Source organism: Triplophysa rosa, linkage group LG14, assembly GCF_024868665.1.
Source record: "Triplophysa rosa linkage group LG14, Trosa_1v2, whole genome shotgun sequence".
NCBI lineage: Eukaryota > Metazoa > Chordata > Actinopteri > Cypriniformes > Nemacheilidae > Triplophysa > Triplophysa rosa.
In genome coordinates, this window is record NC_079903.1 from 20,774,216 (window position 1) to 20,789,774 (window position 15,559).

At 36.9% G+C, this 15,559-nt stretch overlaps 3 protein-coding genes across 5 annotated transcripts in view; 2 read left to right on the forward strand and 1 right to left on the reverse strand.

Moving 5' to 3' along the window:
* Nucleotides 1–15,559, reverse strand: part of LOC130564517 (sialoadhesin-like) — a 55,145-nt gene that overhangs the window by 21,770 nt on the left and 17,816 nt on the right. The gene's annotated exons all lie outside the window — the stretch shown is intronic.
* Nucleotides 803–2,923, forward strand: irgq2 (immunity-related GTPase family, q2). The gene is made up of 2 exons (XM_057350615.1): nt 803–1,057; nt 1,378–2,923. Exon 2 carries the CDS (start codon nt 1,399–1,401, stop codon nt 2,533–2,535), a length of 1,137 nt encoding a protein of 378 aa, XP_057206598.1. The 5' UTR covers nt 803–1,057; nt 1,378–1,398; the 3' UTR covers nt 2,536–2,923.
* si:dkey-24p1.1 (uncharacterized protein LOC556718 homolog) lies at nt 4,847–14,279 on the forward strand. Its single transcript, XM_057350607.1, has 16 exons — nt 4,847–5,069; nt 5,544–5,604; nt 5,701–6,105; nt 6,450–6,764; nt 6,915–7,166; nt 7,371–7,640; nt 8,051–8,320; nt 8,540–8,809; nt 10,234–10,497; nt 10,634–10,721; nt 10,896–10,908; nt 11,108–11,238; nt 11,315–11,372; nt 11,447–11,535; nt 12,697–12,757; nt 12,956–14,279. The coding sequence occupies exons 2-16, from the start codon at nt 5,544–5,546 to the stop codon at nt 13,193–13,195; spliced, it is 2,787 nt and encodes a 928-aa protein (XP_057206590.1). The 5' UTR covers nt 4,847–5,069; the 3' UTR covers nt 13,196–14,279.

The following is a 15,559-nucleotide window of genomic DNA, read 5'->3' on the forward strand; positions in this document are numbered from 1 at the left end:
ATTTTACAGAAATTAATAATTCAACTTCAGACTTTATTAAAGCAATAAGCCCTGCGAAGCAGTGGTTTACAGTGCATTTTATAACAGTTAAGGGCATTGTGGCACGACGCCCTTAGCTGTTAAAAAAAGAACGTTATTTCATATGCATACACAGCAAAGTGTTAAAAAAAGGTCAAATTAACTCTCACAGTGTATATATAATCCACACTTTGATGACCAAATGTTTTAATTCTGAGTGAACTACTTTAAGATGTGTTAACCACAAGGCTAAAAACAGAAACAAACTCTTTTCCAGCTGTGAGGTCAGCAGGGAAAAATAGCCCTCATATCTCAAACACAACCTTTTATAACTCAAACGTGTGCGTTTAAAGATCCAAAATGTGTCTGAATAGACTGAAAATACTGAAAATGTGAGCAAAATTCGCTTCAGAAATCGGCTCAGCCAATCTGAATCAAGGACCAGAACTGACTGTTTTTGAATTATTGTTCAGACGCCACAACAAAATTCGGACGCCCAAAATATGGCACTATACAGAAGATAGGGACACAGCTATTGTTTTTGTTCTTGCACCACCAAGTATGTATAACTCCCAGGTGTAGAGGAAAAACATTATTTTAAAAAACTCTAAGAAAAAAGTCAATTAAACAGTTAAAGGGCAGCAACAGGTGGGCTTCCCTCTTGAAAAATCCAGCATATGCTGGGTTAGGTATGTTCTGATGCTGCTTTTACCAGCTAAGGACCAACACATGACCAGCTTAAACCAGTACAAACCAGCAAACCAGCATCAAAACATACCTAACCAGCATATGCTGTCTTTTTCAACAGGGTAACATGGACTCCATTATTGACACCGTGCTGTCGTTTACATTGTTGACAGCTTCTATGAGATGACATGTTTTGGATTACGCCTCAGATAACAGGATTAGAATGTTCCACACTCTACAGGGAATCCTTAAATAGCTTGTGAGCGTGTCAGCATGTAAAGTTCACACCACCTGAGCATATACCCTACTGGTATATACCCCACTCCGGCCGTCATTATTTATGATCTGAAAGGTATGTGTTTCAATTGAATAAAACCTGTTTTATTTACTGTCCTTATAAATAAATAAAAACACAAATGCATTAGCTGTTATTTGTGTACATACATATTCATATAATACTATATTCTGTAGTATAACTGTAGGTATTTTTTTCTATTTTTGTTATATACAAACATTTTTTAAGCAATGCCATTAAAAATGAAATAGAAATGTAACATTCACATTTATATAAATAACTTGGATAGATGTTGTAAATTTAGAAAATACATGTCTTACAACATTCAATACATGCAAAACACAATCTAAAATACTATTCGTCTTGTGTATTTGTAGATTATCTGTCATTTGGCAAACATGGCTGATGTGCTGAGGAGTCTTAACCTTATAGAAACCCTTAAGGAATCCATAGAGAAGAACAATATTTCAGATATAAAAGATGCCGTGGAGGACATGCTGATCAGCAGAATTAACATCGCAGTCGCAGGTGACAGAAGTGCTGAAAAAGCTGCTTTTATCAACTCTCTTCGAGGACTCGGCCAAGAAGATGAAGAAGCGGCTCGTGTTCCATCTTCTGCTGCCCCGGAGGAACTCGCTGTGTTTCCCAATCCCAAGCATCCTGATTTTCGGCTCTGGGATGTGCCATCAATCCCCAACGATTCTCATTTTGAAGCAGAGGATTATATAGAGCGTTACAAAGTTTTGCGCTACAATGCCATCATTTTGACATTCACAGAGAGTCCATGTGTGAACAGTGTGGTGCTGTGGAGGGAACTGCGGTATGTACAAAAGGAGACGGTTTACTTTGTCTCATTAGCCTCCATAACCGATACGGAGAAAACACAGGAAACGAAGAAGAAAGCGAGTCTAGAAGTGCTTAAGGCTGAAGGGGTTCCACTACCAAAGGTGTTCCTTGTTAACCCATCTGCTTTGGAGAAACTGGACTTTCTAACGTTTTTAGAGGTGATGCGGGGCGACCTTCCGGAAATCAGGGCACATGCTCTTATTTTGGCGCTGCCCGCTTTCTCCATCTCTTTGGTCAACCAGAAAAAAGATGCGTTTAAGGCACTGGTGTGGGCAGCGGCATCTTTATCCAGTGGGGTTTCTGCCATTCCAGTGCCCTTTGTGGCCTCCATGGTGGACGCTACCGTGGCCGTAAGGATTTTGTCGAAGGCTCAGATCTCACTTTGCCTGGACGATGATTCTCTGCTGCGAATGGCAAGGCAGCGGGGTCTTGACCCATCCAGGCTGAAGGCTCTGAGGTCATGTGCTCTTTCTATTGAGGTCAGCAAGAGTGAGGTTAAAAGACGTCTCGCGGAGGCCGAAAAGGAAACCAGTACCGCTAAAGCAAGACTCGTGGAGCTGGCCATGCCAAGACAAGCTAGGTCCGTTAGTCGATCTTTTACCGTTATGCTACAGGCGCTCAACGCTGCTATTGATGACATGGGGGCTGATGCTGAGAAAGTGATTGCTATGGTAACAGAAAGACAGTAGAACACATTTTGTCATTGTTGGGGTACAAATTATAATAGCTGGAATACGCAAATATTTGATTTGTACTTTATGTTGTACTGCTGCTGCTATCTCAAAGCGTTTAAAGATCAGTTCTCCTACAATGTACTTTTTCTTTATGGTCTAACACATAGTGAAAGAGGATTTTGTCTGCAAACTTTTAGGCTCATTTCCTTCTTAGCTGCTATGTGCAATGCCCAGCTTCATCTTAAGCAGGCATGCACGAGGAGCTGCAAAAACACATGACAAACTACTCAGTGTCAACTGTGATCTAAACACTGATAAAGGAGGAGTGTATCACACCTAACTGGCCAAAATTCCCATCGTTGATTTCAAAACATCTCATGTTGTCTCTGAGCACCATTTTATTCTTAACCATTTCACATGAAATTAAAAAAACATTTGAAATGCAACAGAAAAAGGAAGTCATTTTTAAGGCATTTCATATTAATTTTATGTTAATAAAATAAGTTTTGTGTTTTGCAGGAGTAAGTCATACATGTTTGCAATGACATGAGTAAATGACCAAATGTTTTAATTCTGAGTGAACTACTTTAAGATGTGTTAACCACAAGCCTAAAAACAGAAACAAACTCTTTTCCAGCTGTGAGGTCAGCAGGGAAAAATAGCCCTCATATCTCAAACAAAAGCTTTTATAACTCAAACGTGTGCGTTTAAAGATCCAAAATGTGTCTGAATAGACTGAAAATACTGAAAATACTGAGATACTATACCCATTGCACTACTAAAGTAATTCTGAACCAATTGAACAACAGCTCTCTCTAAATAGCTACTCTCAAACTACATTTTAATATCACAGAGAACAAATGATATTAGTGGCATTCGTTTTAGTTTTAGTTAAATAGAAACTTAAAAGAGAAATGTCTTTAACAACAATTAACCTCTAGTTCACATTGGTGAAGTCTACCAGTCTAGTGCCAGTCTACCCAAATGACAAGCATAATGTAATTGACAAAAAAAGAGAGAATGACGCCCTCTAGGGGTTCTGATCATTAACTTGTTTGTTTACAATAAATAATTTTGAACCTGCAGACTATATCCATACAAGTGTATTCTTACAACAACCAAACAAATGTGTCATTTACATCACTATAGAGAATGTGAAGCTACGTCGCGCCGTGTTGAATGTTGCGCCATCTTGGGAGGATCGCTGCTAGTGCGTTCAATGCGGTGTTTTATTTTTCCTTGTTTGATTAGGAAATATAACTATGGTAGGTCGGTCTTGCTGTGTTAAAAACTGCAATAGCATCACGCAGAGTCGTTCAGGAAAAGCCCCTGGTTCTTTCACTTTCGGTTTCTCCATATCAAAGAAAACAAGTAACGGTACATATCAAAACAATAATAGCAGTGAGGTATGAGCCTCCCAAGATGGCGGCGCCACTGCAACATGCAACAGAGTCAGCTTCCCATTCTCTATTAAAACACATATGTGATTCATATTTTTCTACCTGTCAACGTGTGTCAGTGATGGCGATTTCAGCATTGACGTAACGCGATGACGCAAGACGATCATCAATACAAGCGCGTTCTGCAGAAGTTCTTGAATTTATACAGTATGTGTCAGACATTTTATTTTATACTTTTTTACGAAACAATTTATTTGATTTGTACACGGTTTAATCCAATGACATGTGCAGTGTGGTTCAAAAACAGAATGCACAATAAAAAAACATGATTTATGCAAATTAATAAAACGGAGTTATCTGTTTTTGCAAAGAACTCTTCATGCTCATGTCAAATTCAGTCAACTGTCATCTTTACACATACGTTACAGTAAATGGGTGTGTGTTTACAAAGGCACCGCACGTTAACCACACTGAGAACATCTGATAGACAGTTGAAGACATTTCTGCCTATATGTTAGTGAGTTAGTGGGCATGTTGAGAGTGAAAGCACAAGACACCCTTAGTGTGTGGTCATAAACTGATCTTTAGCAGGAACTCAATTATAAATAGCATTGCTGCAGCTGTCCAATTCACTACATTGTGAAGGTTTTTCACGTCTACATGCATCTTAAAAATCTCAGTACAGAGATGCTGTTTGGTCATTCAGTAAATCATGCTGAATTAAACTATTTCACAGATGGTCCTAAACGTATTCTGAAAGGTATTCTGAAAGTTTTACTCAGCAGCAGGTTTTATAATAGAAAATATTTCTTTTTGAATTGAATCACACTGTACACCGTGCAAGCACTGATAAACAACATGAAAGACCCATCAGAAGAGGTTCTATTTTTTGAATAGTTTAGACACAGAAGTAACCACTGACAGGAAGTGCGCTTCACGCTCAAATAACAGAACTTAGCATTTCTCTTGATCCTTACCAGCAATCTGTCATATTTGCCGATTTCTTTTATGTCTGAATGTTGAAGTATGCAAAGGTAACGCATTAGATACACAGGGGGATCTGAATTCCCCTTTTGTTTCTTGCTGTCATTTAAAAGTAATTTTAACTTTGACGAGTTCCTCATTGAGAACAACGGATTCAGTTTGAAGGTAAAACCAAAATTTAATTTGGCTTTTTAACAGATTTTTCATAGTTGTGAAGTGCGGATGGTGGATGTGGTGGTTCATATTCTGTTTGGCTGTAAACCTTGTGTATTAAAGTGTATTTCTACAATCACAACAGGACGTTTTAAGGGAGGCCTGTTTCATTTATGTGGTGCTATGATGAAAAATGGGTCACAACAAATGTAGTGTAATAATAGCAAACATTACAACCTAAAAAAGTAATTGCATATTAACAAGTTGATGATTAATAATAAAAAGACATCTATGTCAAACATCTGCTCTACAAGGCATGGCAAGGTGGATCAATTAAAACGTAGAAATAAATCAACTACGACCTTCGCGCTTGTGATTTTCAAAATACACGTTGAATCACCCACACATGCAACAACAAGCATCAAACCTGTCGAGAGAAAACACCGATGCTACAAATGAATAATGCACATGTGTTTATTTCTATAGATGTTGAATACACTTTACAGACAGATGATGTTTCCTGAATCAACTGCTTTCTTTTTGATTGGTGCGTATTTTGTGGATTAAACACTGAACATATAAGTCTGTCTTAGTTTATTGATATACAGTACATGAAAATGTCAGTCATTTTTTATTCCTGCAGTTCTTGTGTTCAGTTCCGGCACTGGTTCAAGTGAAGAATTAATAAAAGTCACAGAAACACAAGAAACAAAAGCAGAAGGGTCATGTGTTACCATCGCTTGCACCTACAAACATGGATATGATCAGAACATTAAACTTCTGTGGTTTAAGGATCCAAATTATGATCGTGATAAAAAGTCATATACTGGGACTATCGTATACAGTAACGCAGATGATCGTCCTCAGTCACCAGGTTACTCGAGTAGAGTGGAATTCATTACAGGTAAAGCAGAAGAAGCCACAGACTATTGGAGGAAATGTGATTTAAAAATCAATGATCTACAAAAGTCAGACAGTGGGAACTACAGCTTTAGAATTGACTCAGACACAAAGTACATGAGCAAAGCTATGAATCTCACAGTTACAGGTGAGCAATGTTTTATTTGATGGAGATATATTAAATGTTCTTCTGAATAACAAACATCCACATTTGTTAAATTACATTGTGCATTTAAATGAATGCTAATACATCTTCATGCTTTTTCATACATTCACGACATTAATAAAATCATCATAAACCTGAATGATACTGGATTCACGGTGTTTTCTGTGTTTATATGTTGTACAGATTGTGTAGAATGTGGGATTTCAATATCACTTCTACGACATAAATACAGCAAAACTGTATGGTTTCCAAAGCAAATCTGACTTTAAGGTTCTTCTAAATAACAGTTGCAGACATCTTGCAATATATTTTTTTCCTCATTTCAGACAATCGTTGCAAACTGAACATTGACCCATCAGAGATGAAGGATTCAGTCAAAGAATGGGATGAATTTAGTGTTCGCTGTTCAACCTCTGATTCATGCCCATCTAATCCTGAGTGGATTCTCCATAAACCAGGACAAGAACCAAAAAGAATGACATCACCAATCAAGGAAATCACAGAAGAGAACAATGAAGGCAAAAAAATCACCAAACTCAAAATCAAACCAACATGGGAGGATGATAACATGATGTTGTCTTGCCGTCCAGCAAAGACTCAAGACAGCTGTCTCTTCAAAAATATCACTCTGTCTGTAGAATGTGAGTGTGTATGATAAATCCTGTGTTTATCTGATACAATATAGTGTGATTTCATGACATGAATTATGTTGCATATGCTTCAGTCATCAGATTTTCAAAATGTCTCTTATAAAATAGTAAAGTTCAACTTTATTTCTGCTTTTATTCTAGATAAACCAAAGAAGGCAGAAGCAACAGTACGCCCTGTGGATGTCAAGGAAGGAGATTCTTTCACTCTCTCTTGTACCTCTAGAGGGCGCCCTAATGTCACCATGTCATGGTTCAAAAACGGGATAAAGAAAACACAACTGGTTGAGTGGAGACTACATGATGTTAAACCAGAAGACAACGGAGAATACTATTGTCAAGCTGAAAACAAGCATGGGGAAGTTCAATCGAATATAATTCGCATCATTGTTAAATGTAAGTTTGGTTTTAACTGACCTTTTTTCAAGTAATTTTACTTAAAAAGTAATTTTAAGGCCTTTCATTCCTAAACATGTGTGTTACCCTAATAATGGTTTCAATGTTAATTATTGCTCTCATTCATAAATAAGGGAAATAATGGAAAAAAAACTTTCTTCTAATAACATCTCTGATTTCGTGTCTGTACACTACATTTTTCAGATGGTCCAAAAGATGTCCGAGTGACTCAAGCTGTCAACATCAGTAATCTCAAAGAAGGAAATGAGCTGAAACTGAACTGTTCAGTAGGGGGCAGTAACCCAGCAGTCCATCAGTTTAATTGGTACTTGAATGGATCACATATAAAGCAACAAACCAACCAGATATTATTTATCAGTCAAATAAGACCAGAAGATAAGGGCTCTTACCACTGCAACGCCATCAACAGCATAAAAACATCACAATCTAATAGTCTCCAGGTATCTATAAAGTGTAAGTATGATTTTATTTTATTTATTTATTAATTTATTTGACAGAGAACCTCCAGCAAACAAATGTTAAGTTAGTATTAGTGAACTATTAGGGTAGTAATGAAATATCATCTAACAAATCTGTCTTATTTTGCTCATTTATCACTTTGGAAATCATCTGCTGAATAAATAAATGTAAAGGCTCAGCGAGGACTTTTTTTCAATAAGATAGGCTACATAATTCATACAATTTCAGTTAGAATTGTATTTTGTATGAAACTTCTGAAAAGTTTTTCACCTACTGTTGCACTTGTGTACAGTATATGGTTAAGTGACAATAAAAGGGATTGGATTTGATTTTGAATATATTCATGCTGATACTGAATTTATAGACAATGATGCCTGCAAATACTTTTTAAATTATTTTTATAGATTTACCACATCAGATTAAGATAGACGGCGAAACCTCTGTAAAAAAAGGCTCCAAAGTAATGTTTAATTGCTCAGCTGATGCAAACCCTCCACCAAACTCATACAGCTGGAAACACACATCTATATCTGAATCGCTTCCTCTCTCATTCTCAAAAACAACTGGAGTCTTAACCATTGACACGGTGACCATTCGTCATGCAGGGACGTACGCATGTACGGTTACCAATGATATTGGTGGAAAAGAAAAATCCATAAACGTTACTGTTCTTTGTAAGTATTTATTTAGATATATCCAGACATACGGTCTGATCAGTATTCCTTCAAACTACAGCAAATTCTGCAGCCTCCTAAACATTGAACAATGTGTTATGATTTGCCTGTTGTGAGATCATCATTTATTGCTAAAAGAACACGATGCAAACATTTAACATATACAAGGATTTTGCAAACAACCTATTTATATACGTCCAATCTTCTCAAACTCTATAGATGCCCCTTCTAAACCTATGTTGGCCATGAAAAGTGAAAAAGAATATGGAGTAATCTCTATTACCTGCACAGTTGAAAGCTCTCCTGAATCAAATCTTATAGTAAGCGGACCCTCTGACCTCAGAAGCATGCGGGAGAATAAAATGAACATCAGTAAATCTGACAACAAGGTTACAATATACCTGAACGCAAGAGAGTCGGATGCAGGTGTGTATAAGTGCACAGCAGATAATTCAGAAGGAACAAACCACACTGAAGAAGAGCTGTTGTGTGAGTATTCATCAATTGAGATGTATTTGTTATGACTGAAAAAATATTTTTAGTTTTATTTGTATTTATTTAACTTCAACAATAATGTTGGTAACCAAAAACCATCGGTCCCTATTGACTTCTATTGTATGGACACAAAACCAACGAAGGTCAATGGTGACTAACAGGTTTCGTTTACCAACATTCTTCAAAACACCTTCTTGTGTGTTCTGCAGAAGAAAGAAAGTCATACAGGTTTAAAATTAAGAGAAGGCGAATAAATGATGACAGAATTTTCATTTTTGAGTGAACTATCCCTTAATAGAATTATAATAGAATTATACAGCCACAGAAAAATGAAATGACAAATTTGTGTCTAATTTTTCCCACGGCTGTATGTTGTATTTTAAAGGATCTACCTTTGCCTAAAATTTGTAAAAATGTACTCTTAGAATTTCACTACACCACTTTTTGGATCTCACCCTGAGATGGTTTCTAAACGGTATTAGCTCCCATCCATTCTGGACTCCTGCTGGCTTTTTGTCCTTAATTAAAGCGGCCCTAACACACGCGGTTTCTGCCAATCTCATATTAATCTTGACTACCTATAGAGTAGTATTGCATACATCGCATCTTCGAAGAGTATTTAGTTTGATCACATTTATAAAAGATAGAAACAGCTGTACGATTATTTCCAAAAGCATACGGCGCGTGCGGGGGGGAGGGGTAGGCTGAACTAAAGCACGTGCGCACCCATTGCCAACAAAACACAGACATCAGTTTCACTCACCGCATGCGGTTCATGTCCGGCATCTTTTAGCGCTGGGACGGCTCCATATATCAGTTTCAAACGATCTCCAAATCCAGCGTTATATCCACCATTTATATAACATTCATCACCCAAATGCAGTGAACACACAAACACCTGAACTTCGCGAACGTATGCTCTCTCTCTCTCTCTCCTCCACACAAGTGAAAGTGACGTCTGCGCATGCTCCTTCTCCTGCTCTCCTTGCTGCCGCGTGGGCGTGCCGCGTGCTTTTCTGGGAGAATTGTCCAATTAGGGACTAAGAAAAATTGTTACAAAACAGTTTTATATGTTCAAAAAAAACCTTACGAAACCTGTACGATCGCTGGGGGAGTGTATCGAGCACAGAAATACTACATAATACGCCCAACTCGTTTTTTGACAAGTTGACTATGTTAAGCATGAGAAGACAGCACGTTTAAGCAAAATTCTTTACACTTGTTTTGTAATAAGAGAAATTAATAAGTCTGTTCAGACTTCAGATCCAAAGGTTTTGTTAAAAAAAAGATTTTAAGATCCGTCAAGTGAGCCTAAACCTTAACCTGAATGGTATATGCATAATTATACTTGATACATTTAGGACACAAAGGAAAATGCTTGTCATGATTCCATCGTGTCATTTGGCATGCGCTTGCAGATGCACCTAAAAATGTCAGTGTTAGATCTGAAGGGAAGCAGATGACACGACACGAGCTGACTCTTGCATGTAACACTCAATCCAAACCAACACCGTCCTCTTATGAGTGGAAGAAAATCTTCAATGGAGAATTAACGACAGCGGGAAGATCACAGAAACTTCACTTCCATTCCCTGCAGACCGCTGACTCCGGTCAATACATCTGCATAGTTAATAATATCATTGGAGAAGCAAAATCTCTACCAGTAAATATCAAGGTGAAACGTAAGTGTAGACTTTTGTTCTGTTGTTATTTTACACACATTTACTTTTTGATAAAGTTGCTTCATTAGCTTCGCAGTTTGTATTGTAAATCCAGATATATCCAATTGTGTTTCCCCATCTCATTCTTAATATACAGTTGGCAGTCTTTCAGTACTCTATCAGGTTATTTTCCCCATCATTCTGCTGTTGATTCTCATCGCTCTAGCCATCTTTTTGTTACGCAGGTACAGTCCTTAACATTTCAAAATGATGCGGGTTGCAAATGTTACATATTTAATGACATGAACCAGAATAGTGAGCCTGTATCATCTGTTAATTTAATATCAGTTGTCATGTTTATTAGAATATAGCTCCGTCTCGTTGGTCAGTTTCTAATGATTGCTGTTTTATTTTGGCAGGAAAATCATCAAGGCAAGATTACATCAACAAATTGGAGTAGATAATACTGCCACTGCTTTTCCCCCAATTATTCCTGTCACGCTCTTTCACAGTCACAAACTTGCTTGTATTGCCTAAACAAGTTGAACTATACTGTATATAAAAAAGCAGGGAAGACAATAACGTATCTTTTGTGTCTAATAAATCGCTGTTTTGTTTGAAATGCACCCAGGGATCTCAAAATAATAGTCGAGAGAATCTGGCGATGGCAGACGCTGCTGATTCAAGCCGTGGAAGAACCGCTGACTTCTATACAACACTCCATTCTCCAGGTCCTGCGAGGGCACAGGTCTCTAGTGCGAGGTAAAATCTGCTGATATGATGCTTGAGGGATCAATATGTGAATCTTTCCATTTCAAAAAGATCTTTGTCTTTTAAGGCCAGCGTCAAATACCCAACAAGTGTATTCTGAGATTACATTGCCACAAATGAAACAGGTAATTGTGATTTTCATTTTTAAAAAGCGCGACGGCTTTATGCTAGCAAGTTCTTCAGATTATTTTTTTCACAGGGATGCGCCAAACCACAAGAATATGAAGAATATAGCTCAATAAACTACGTCACTTTGGACTTCAGGAGACAACACGAGCTCGCAAAAAGGTAAAAACAGATTTAAGACAAATATTACATCTATCTAAGATTTGAAATTCCCATGATTTGACTAATATTCTATTTAATAGAACAGCAGCGCATAACTGAAAATGTATGTCATTATTCAATCATATACTAAGAAACTAAAGAACTAAAGAAAATGACAAAAATCACAAAAAAATCACTATAAATAGTAAATCAAGAAAATTCAAGATAAAATCATATGGCATAAGAAGGTCATATAGAACAACATTAAGTTGAGTAACATGATTTTTGTTTGTCATTTTGCTATGACTTCATACAACGTTGATGCTCAAACATGTAAAATATTTTATCCTTTTTCTTGAGGTTTACATACACTGTAACAATGTTTGAGTCAACGTAAAATAACAAGGCAACCTATCACAAGCACGTTTTTGAGTTAACTAAAAAAACAGAGACTGAAGTTCACCCAACTTAAAAAATGTATGTTTTGGTCATTAGTTGTCACAACATAGTCAAGTTCACCTAATGAACAACAGAACAGAATATTTTTTGTTGGCTGAACATAAATAGAGAATATAGATTGGTGCATTTGTCTATTACTACAATTGGACATCTGCCTCAAATAGACCAAAACTTTGATCGAATAACTGTGTAACAGTTTGTGTTGAGTGCATTTATATCTGTTTTGCCGTTGTGTAATGCACTTACACCTCAACATTAAACACACAAACCTCAACCATGCACGGTAACAATCAAAACCATAATTCATTAAAAAAAACTCTAAACACGACAGATAACTAACAGCAACAACAATATTAAAGCATACATTAAGATAGCAAGAACTAAAACACTAATCTTTAAAAGAAAAACAAACAAGAAACCCAGAATTGAACATGCTGCAATGCATCTTGGGAACTTTCAAACTCCTGCTCAGAATTTGTTCAGAATACTGTTTTGTAAGTTGGGCAAACTTTCTGAAGCATTTTGGACAAAAACTTGAGAATCTAAGTCTAATAAGAAACACGTTTAGGCTAATTTTGTTTAGTATATGCAAAACAATAATTTGACTCCAACTAAAATTTCTATATTCAAGTTGCTGATTTATCTTTGTAGGAATTTTTTACAGTGTGTAGACATATTTTTGGCATCTTTTGACCATTTTGATTTCACATTATTGTTTTTTAGAGCATCTGATGATTCTAGCACAGCAATCTACAGCAAAGTGTTCAAGAACAAAAAGTCACAGGTATTGCTGTACCATTTACCAAAAGCATCTCTGTGTCCATACTTGGACACTCATGACATTCATGGTATTCATTAAAGTTTGAATCCCGCAAATCTTTCATTAAAAGTAAAACTCTTGCGGTAAACTGTAAATAACGTAACACATTGTAACCTAGATGCTACATTTTGAGTCTGTTTGGTTATTTCTCCCTCCTCTCAGAATTCCTCAGAGTCGGAGCTGCACGATTATGAGAACGTTTCTTCTGCATGTGCTCCAAAACTTCCACTCACAAGCACAGACTGGGAGTCTGATACCAGTGAGGAAGACGAAGTCAAGTACACAACTGTATCTTGTACTGATAAACCTGGTGTCAGAGAACCTAGGAAGAAGAGTTCTAGCAGTTCTGGCACTACTAGCTCTGAGGAAGACCGGACTGCATATTCAGACATAAAAACATAAACATCTATATATCTGACAGATATGTGATATCATCAAGTGGGTTGTTGACTCCTCAAAATGCCTTAAAATGTTCAGAGTAGGGTTTCATTACAATAACATAATATCACATCTTTGTGAATGATACTGTAAAGATGCTGTTGATTGTATGTTTGGTGCTATATGCTTGGTGTGATGAGTGTAATGTTTTGTGCATAAAAAGACTGCTACACGTGTTTCTTATACGCCATATTTTAATTTCGCCAATAAACTGTGTTACTTCTGAGTTAAGCTGTAAAACATGTTACTACTGAACAGAATTAAACATGTTGAATGTTAGCAGATGTTTTCTTCAAAAACCCTTTAAGTCAGTTGTTTTAGTTAAAGCTTGGTTTCTATTGTGTTATGTTTGTATGGATATAAATAATAAAATTTGTATTATTAATAAAGTATTGCTACCATATCGCTATTGCAATTAATTAAGCCATTAAAAGCTTTACATTTATATTTTTGTCATATGTGATCATGTTTCAAGGTTAGCCCTCTATGCCAATATACTGTAACAACAAGCACAAGTTAATAGAGTTGACTGTTGTGCTGTTATTTCACCCTAAAATCAGATAAAAGAGTTAAACACCTGGTTTCACAGACAAGGCTCAGCTTAAGCTATAGGGCTACATATATCTTCATATTTTGGTTGCTTTTATAAAAATGCTTTAACAAACACTTCTGGTGTGCATCTTGAGAAAACAATCACTGATACAAAAAGTGACACTGCTCAAAAAAGTGCCATAATCAAAAACATTGTTGTGAATATTTTTGTACCTTGCATTGCAATGAACACACAGCTGTGGTTAAAAAGGTATTCCTTCTTCTCCGTTTGTGCTCGGAAACAGAGCGGTCCATTGTCATGGTTCTGCACGTTATCAATCTCGACCGTACAGTCCTGATCAACTGGGTTTCCAAGGAGTTTTGTGCGGCCTTTGAAGTTGTCCAAGACGTCTCTCTGTCCGGTGTGGAACATGTAACCTTTCGTCAACACCCAACGAACCCAAAGATGCACGGCAAGTTCCTCATGCATCTTAAAACTGCAGGGTATCACCACACAGGAACGAGGTAAAGCGGTGAGCCTGGGAACCACGTCGGCTTCATACACGCGATCAGCTAAAAATATACAAAATATACACCATCAATATTATTACGCATTTGGAAAAAGGATTTCAGTATTTACACCAGTGGTTCTCCATCAAGTTTACAGTATATAAAGAGTTTGGTTCCAAAAATAACTCAGTTTTAAAAAAAAATCTAAAATCATGTTTTTTTATTGTGCATTCCAACTAACATCAATCAAACTACAGTTGGTTTGTTCTGATTTAAGTCATAATATCTAAAAAAAAACATAATAAAAACATGATAAAAAACATGATTTTTTAAAAATAAAATAAAAATGGAGTTCTCATTTTGGAACCAAACTCTTCATATATCCGATAAAGCTCAGGGAAATATAAAGAAAACAAATACATAAAACATACTGTCCTTGATTTCTGGATCCACAAGTCTGGTTTCATAGTCTGAAAAAATAAGCAAAAGAAAACAATATGAGTTTTGAGACATGGAAAAACTACAGACCATGATTTCATGTTATCAAATGACTTACATTGTACATGTAAATCAACAGACGCTTGGACGTTCTTTCCAGAAAATTCCGCTGTGCATATCAATTTCTTCCCGCCGTCTTTCTAGTCGGCCAAAAAGGTTATGGTGGAAGAGGTGGCTGAATTGAACTCTGTAAGTTTTTTATTCCCGTTTGAGACCTGCATGTTCTCATAGTTCCATGAGATGCTTGGAGGATCCTTCAGACAGGAATGGTTGATGGTACACGTGAAGTCCTTTGGAACACCCTCTACGACATCTGCACGGTTAGGCTCAATGGCTATTTTAGTATAGATACCTGAAATTAAATGTAAGACGCTAGCAAAAAACTGAATACACCTCTTTAAAATCTACAGAAGAAGTAAGGCTACACATGTTCTTCATGCATTAACTCACACGCTGATTTTTTGTTCTTTGTAGCTCTTGTTGTTATGCCTCCATAATGTGTTACAGTACACTCAATGTCTGAGCTCTCAGCTTTCACAACTCCTGTGCGTGTCAGAGTGATTTTCCAAAGACCATCTTCAATATGGTCATTAGTTATTTGATCAGATCCTTCTATACCCTTCAGAATGATGTTTGGTTTGCTGTGTGGACAGCTGTGATAGGTGATAGGCCGCTGTCATGTCGTCCCCGGTCCTTTCGCCTCCATAAATATTGATGGTGGGCGGCTTCGGATCAGCTACACGGGTAGAAATGTTAGAATATGACATCAGTGTTTATGGAAAATCATTC

Coding starts and splice junctions, on each gene's coding strand:
- irgq2 (XM_057350615.1), top strand. CDS start 1,399: ATGGCTGATGTGCTGAGGAGTCTTAACCTTATAGAAACCCTTAAGGAA.
- si:dkey-24p1.1 (XM_057350607.1), top strand. CDS start 5,544: ATGTTGAATACACTTTACAGACAGATGATGTTTCCTGAATCAACTGCT. Junction 7,641..8,050: donor TCTCCAGGTATCTATAAAGT/GTAAGTATGATT, acceptor TTATTTTTATAG/ATTTACCACATCAGATTAAG. Junction 11,373..11,446: donor CATTGCCACAAATGAAACAG/GTAATTGTGATT, acceptor TTTTTTTCACAG/GGATGCGCCAAACCACAAGA.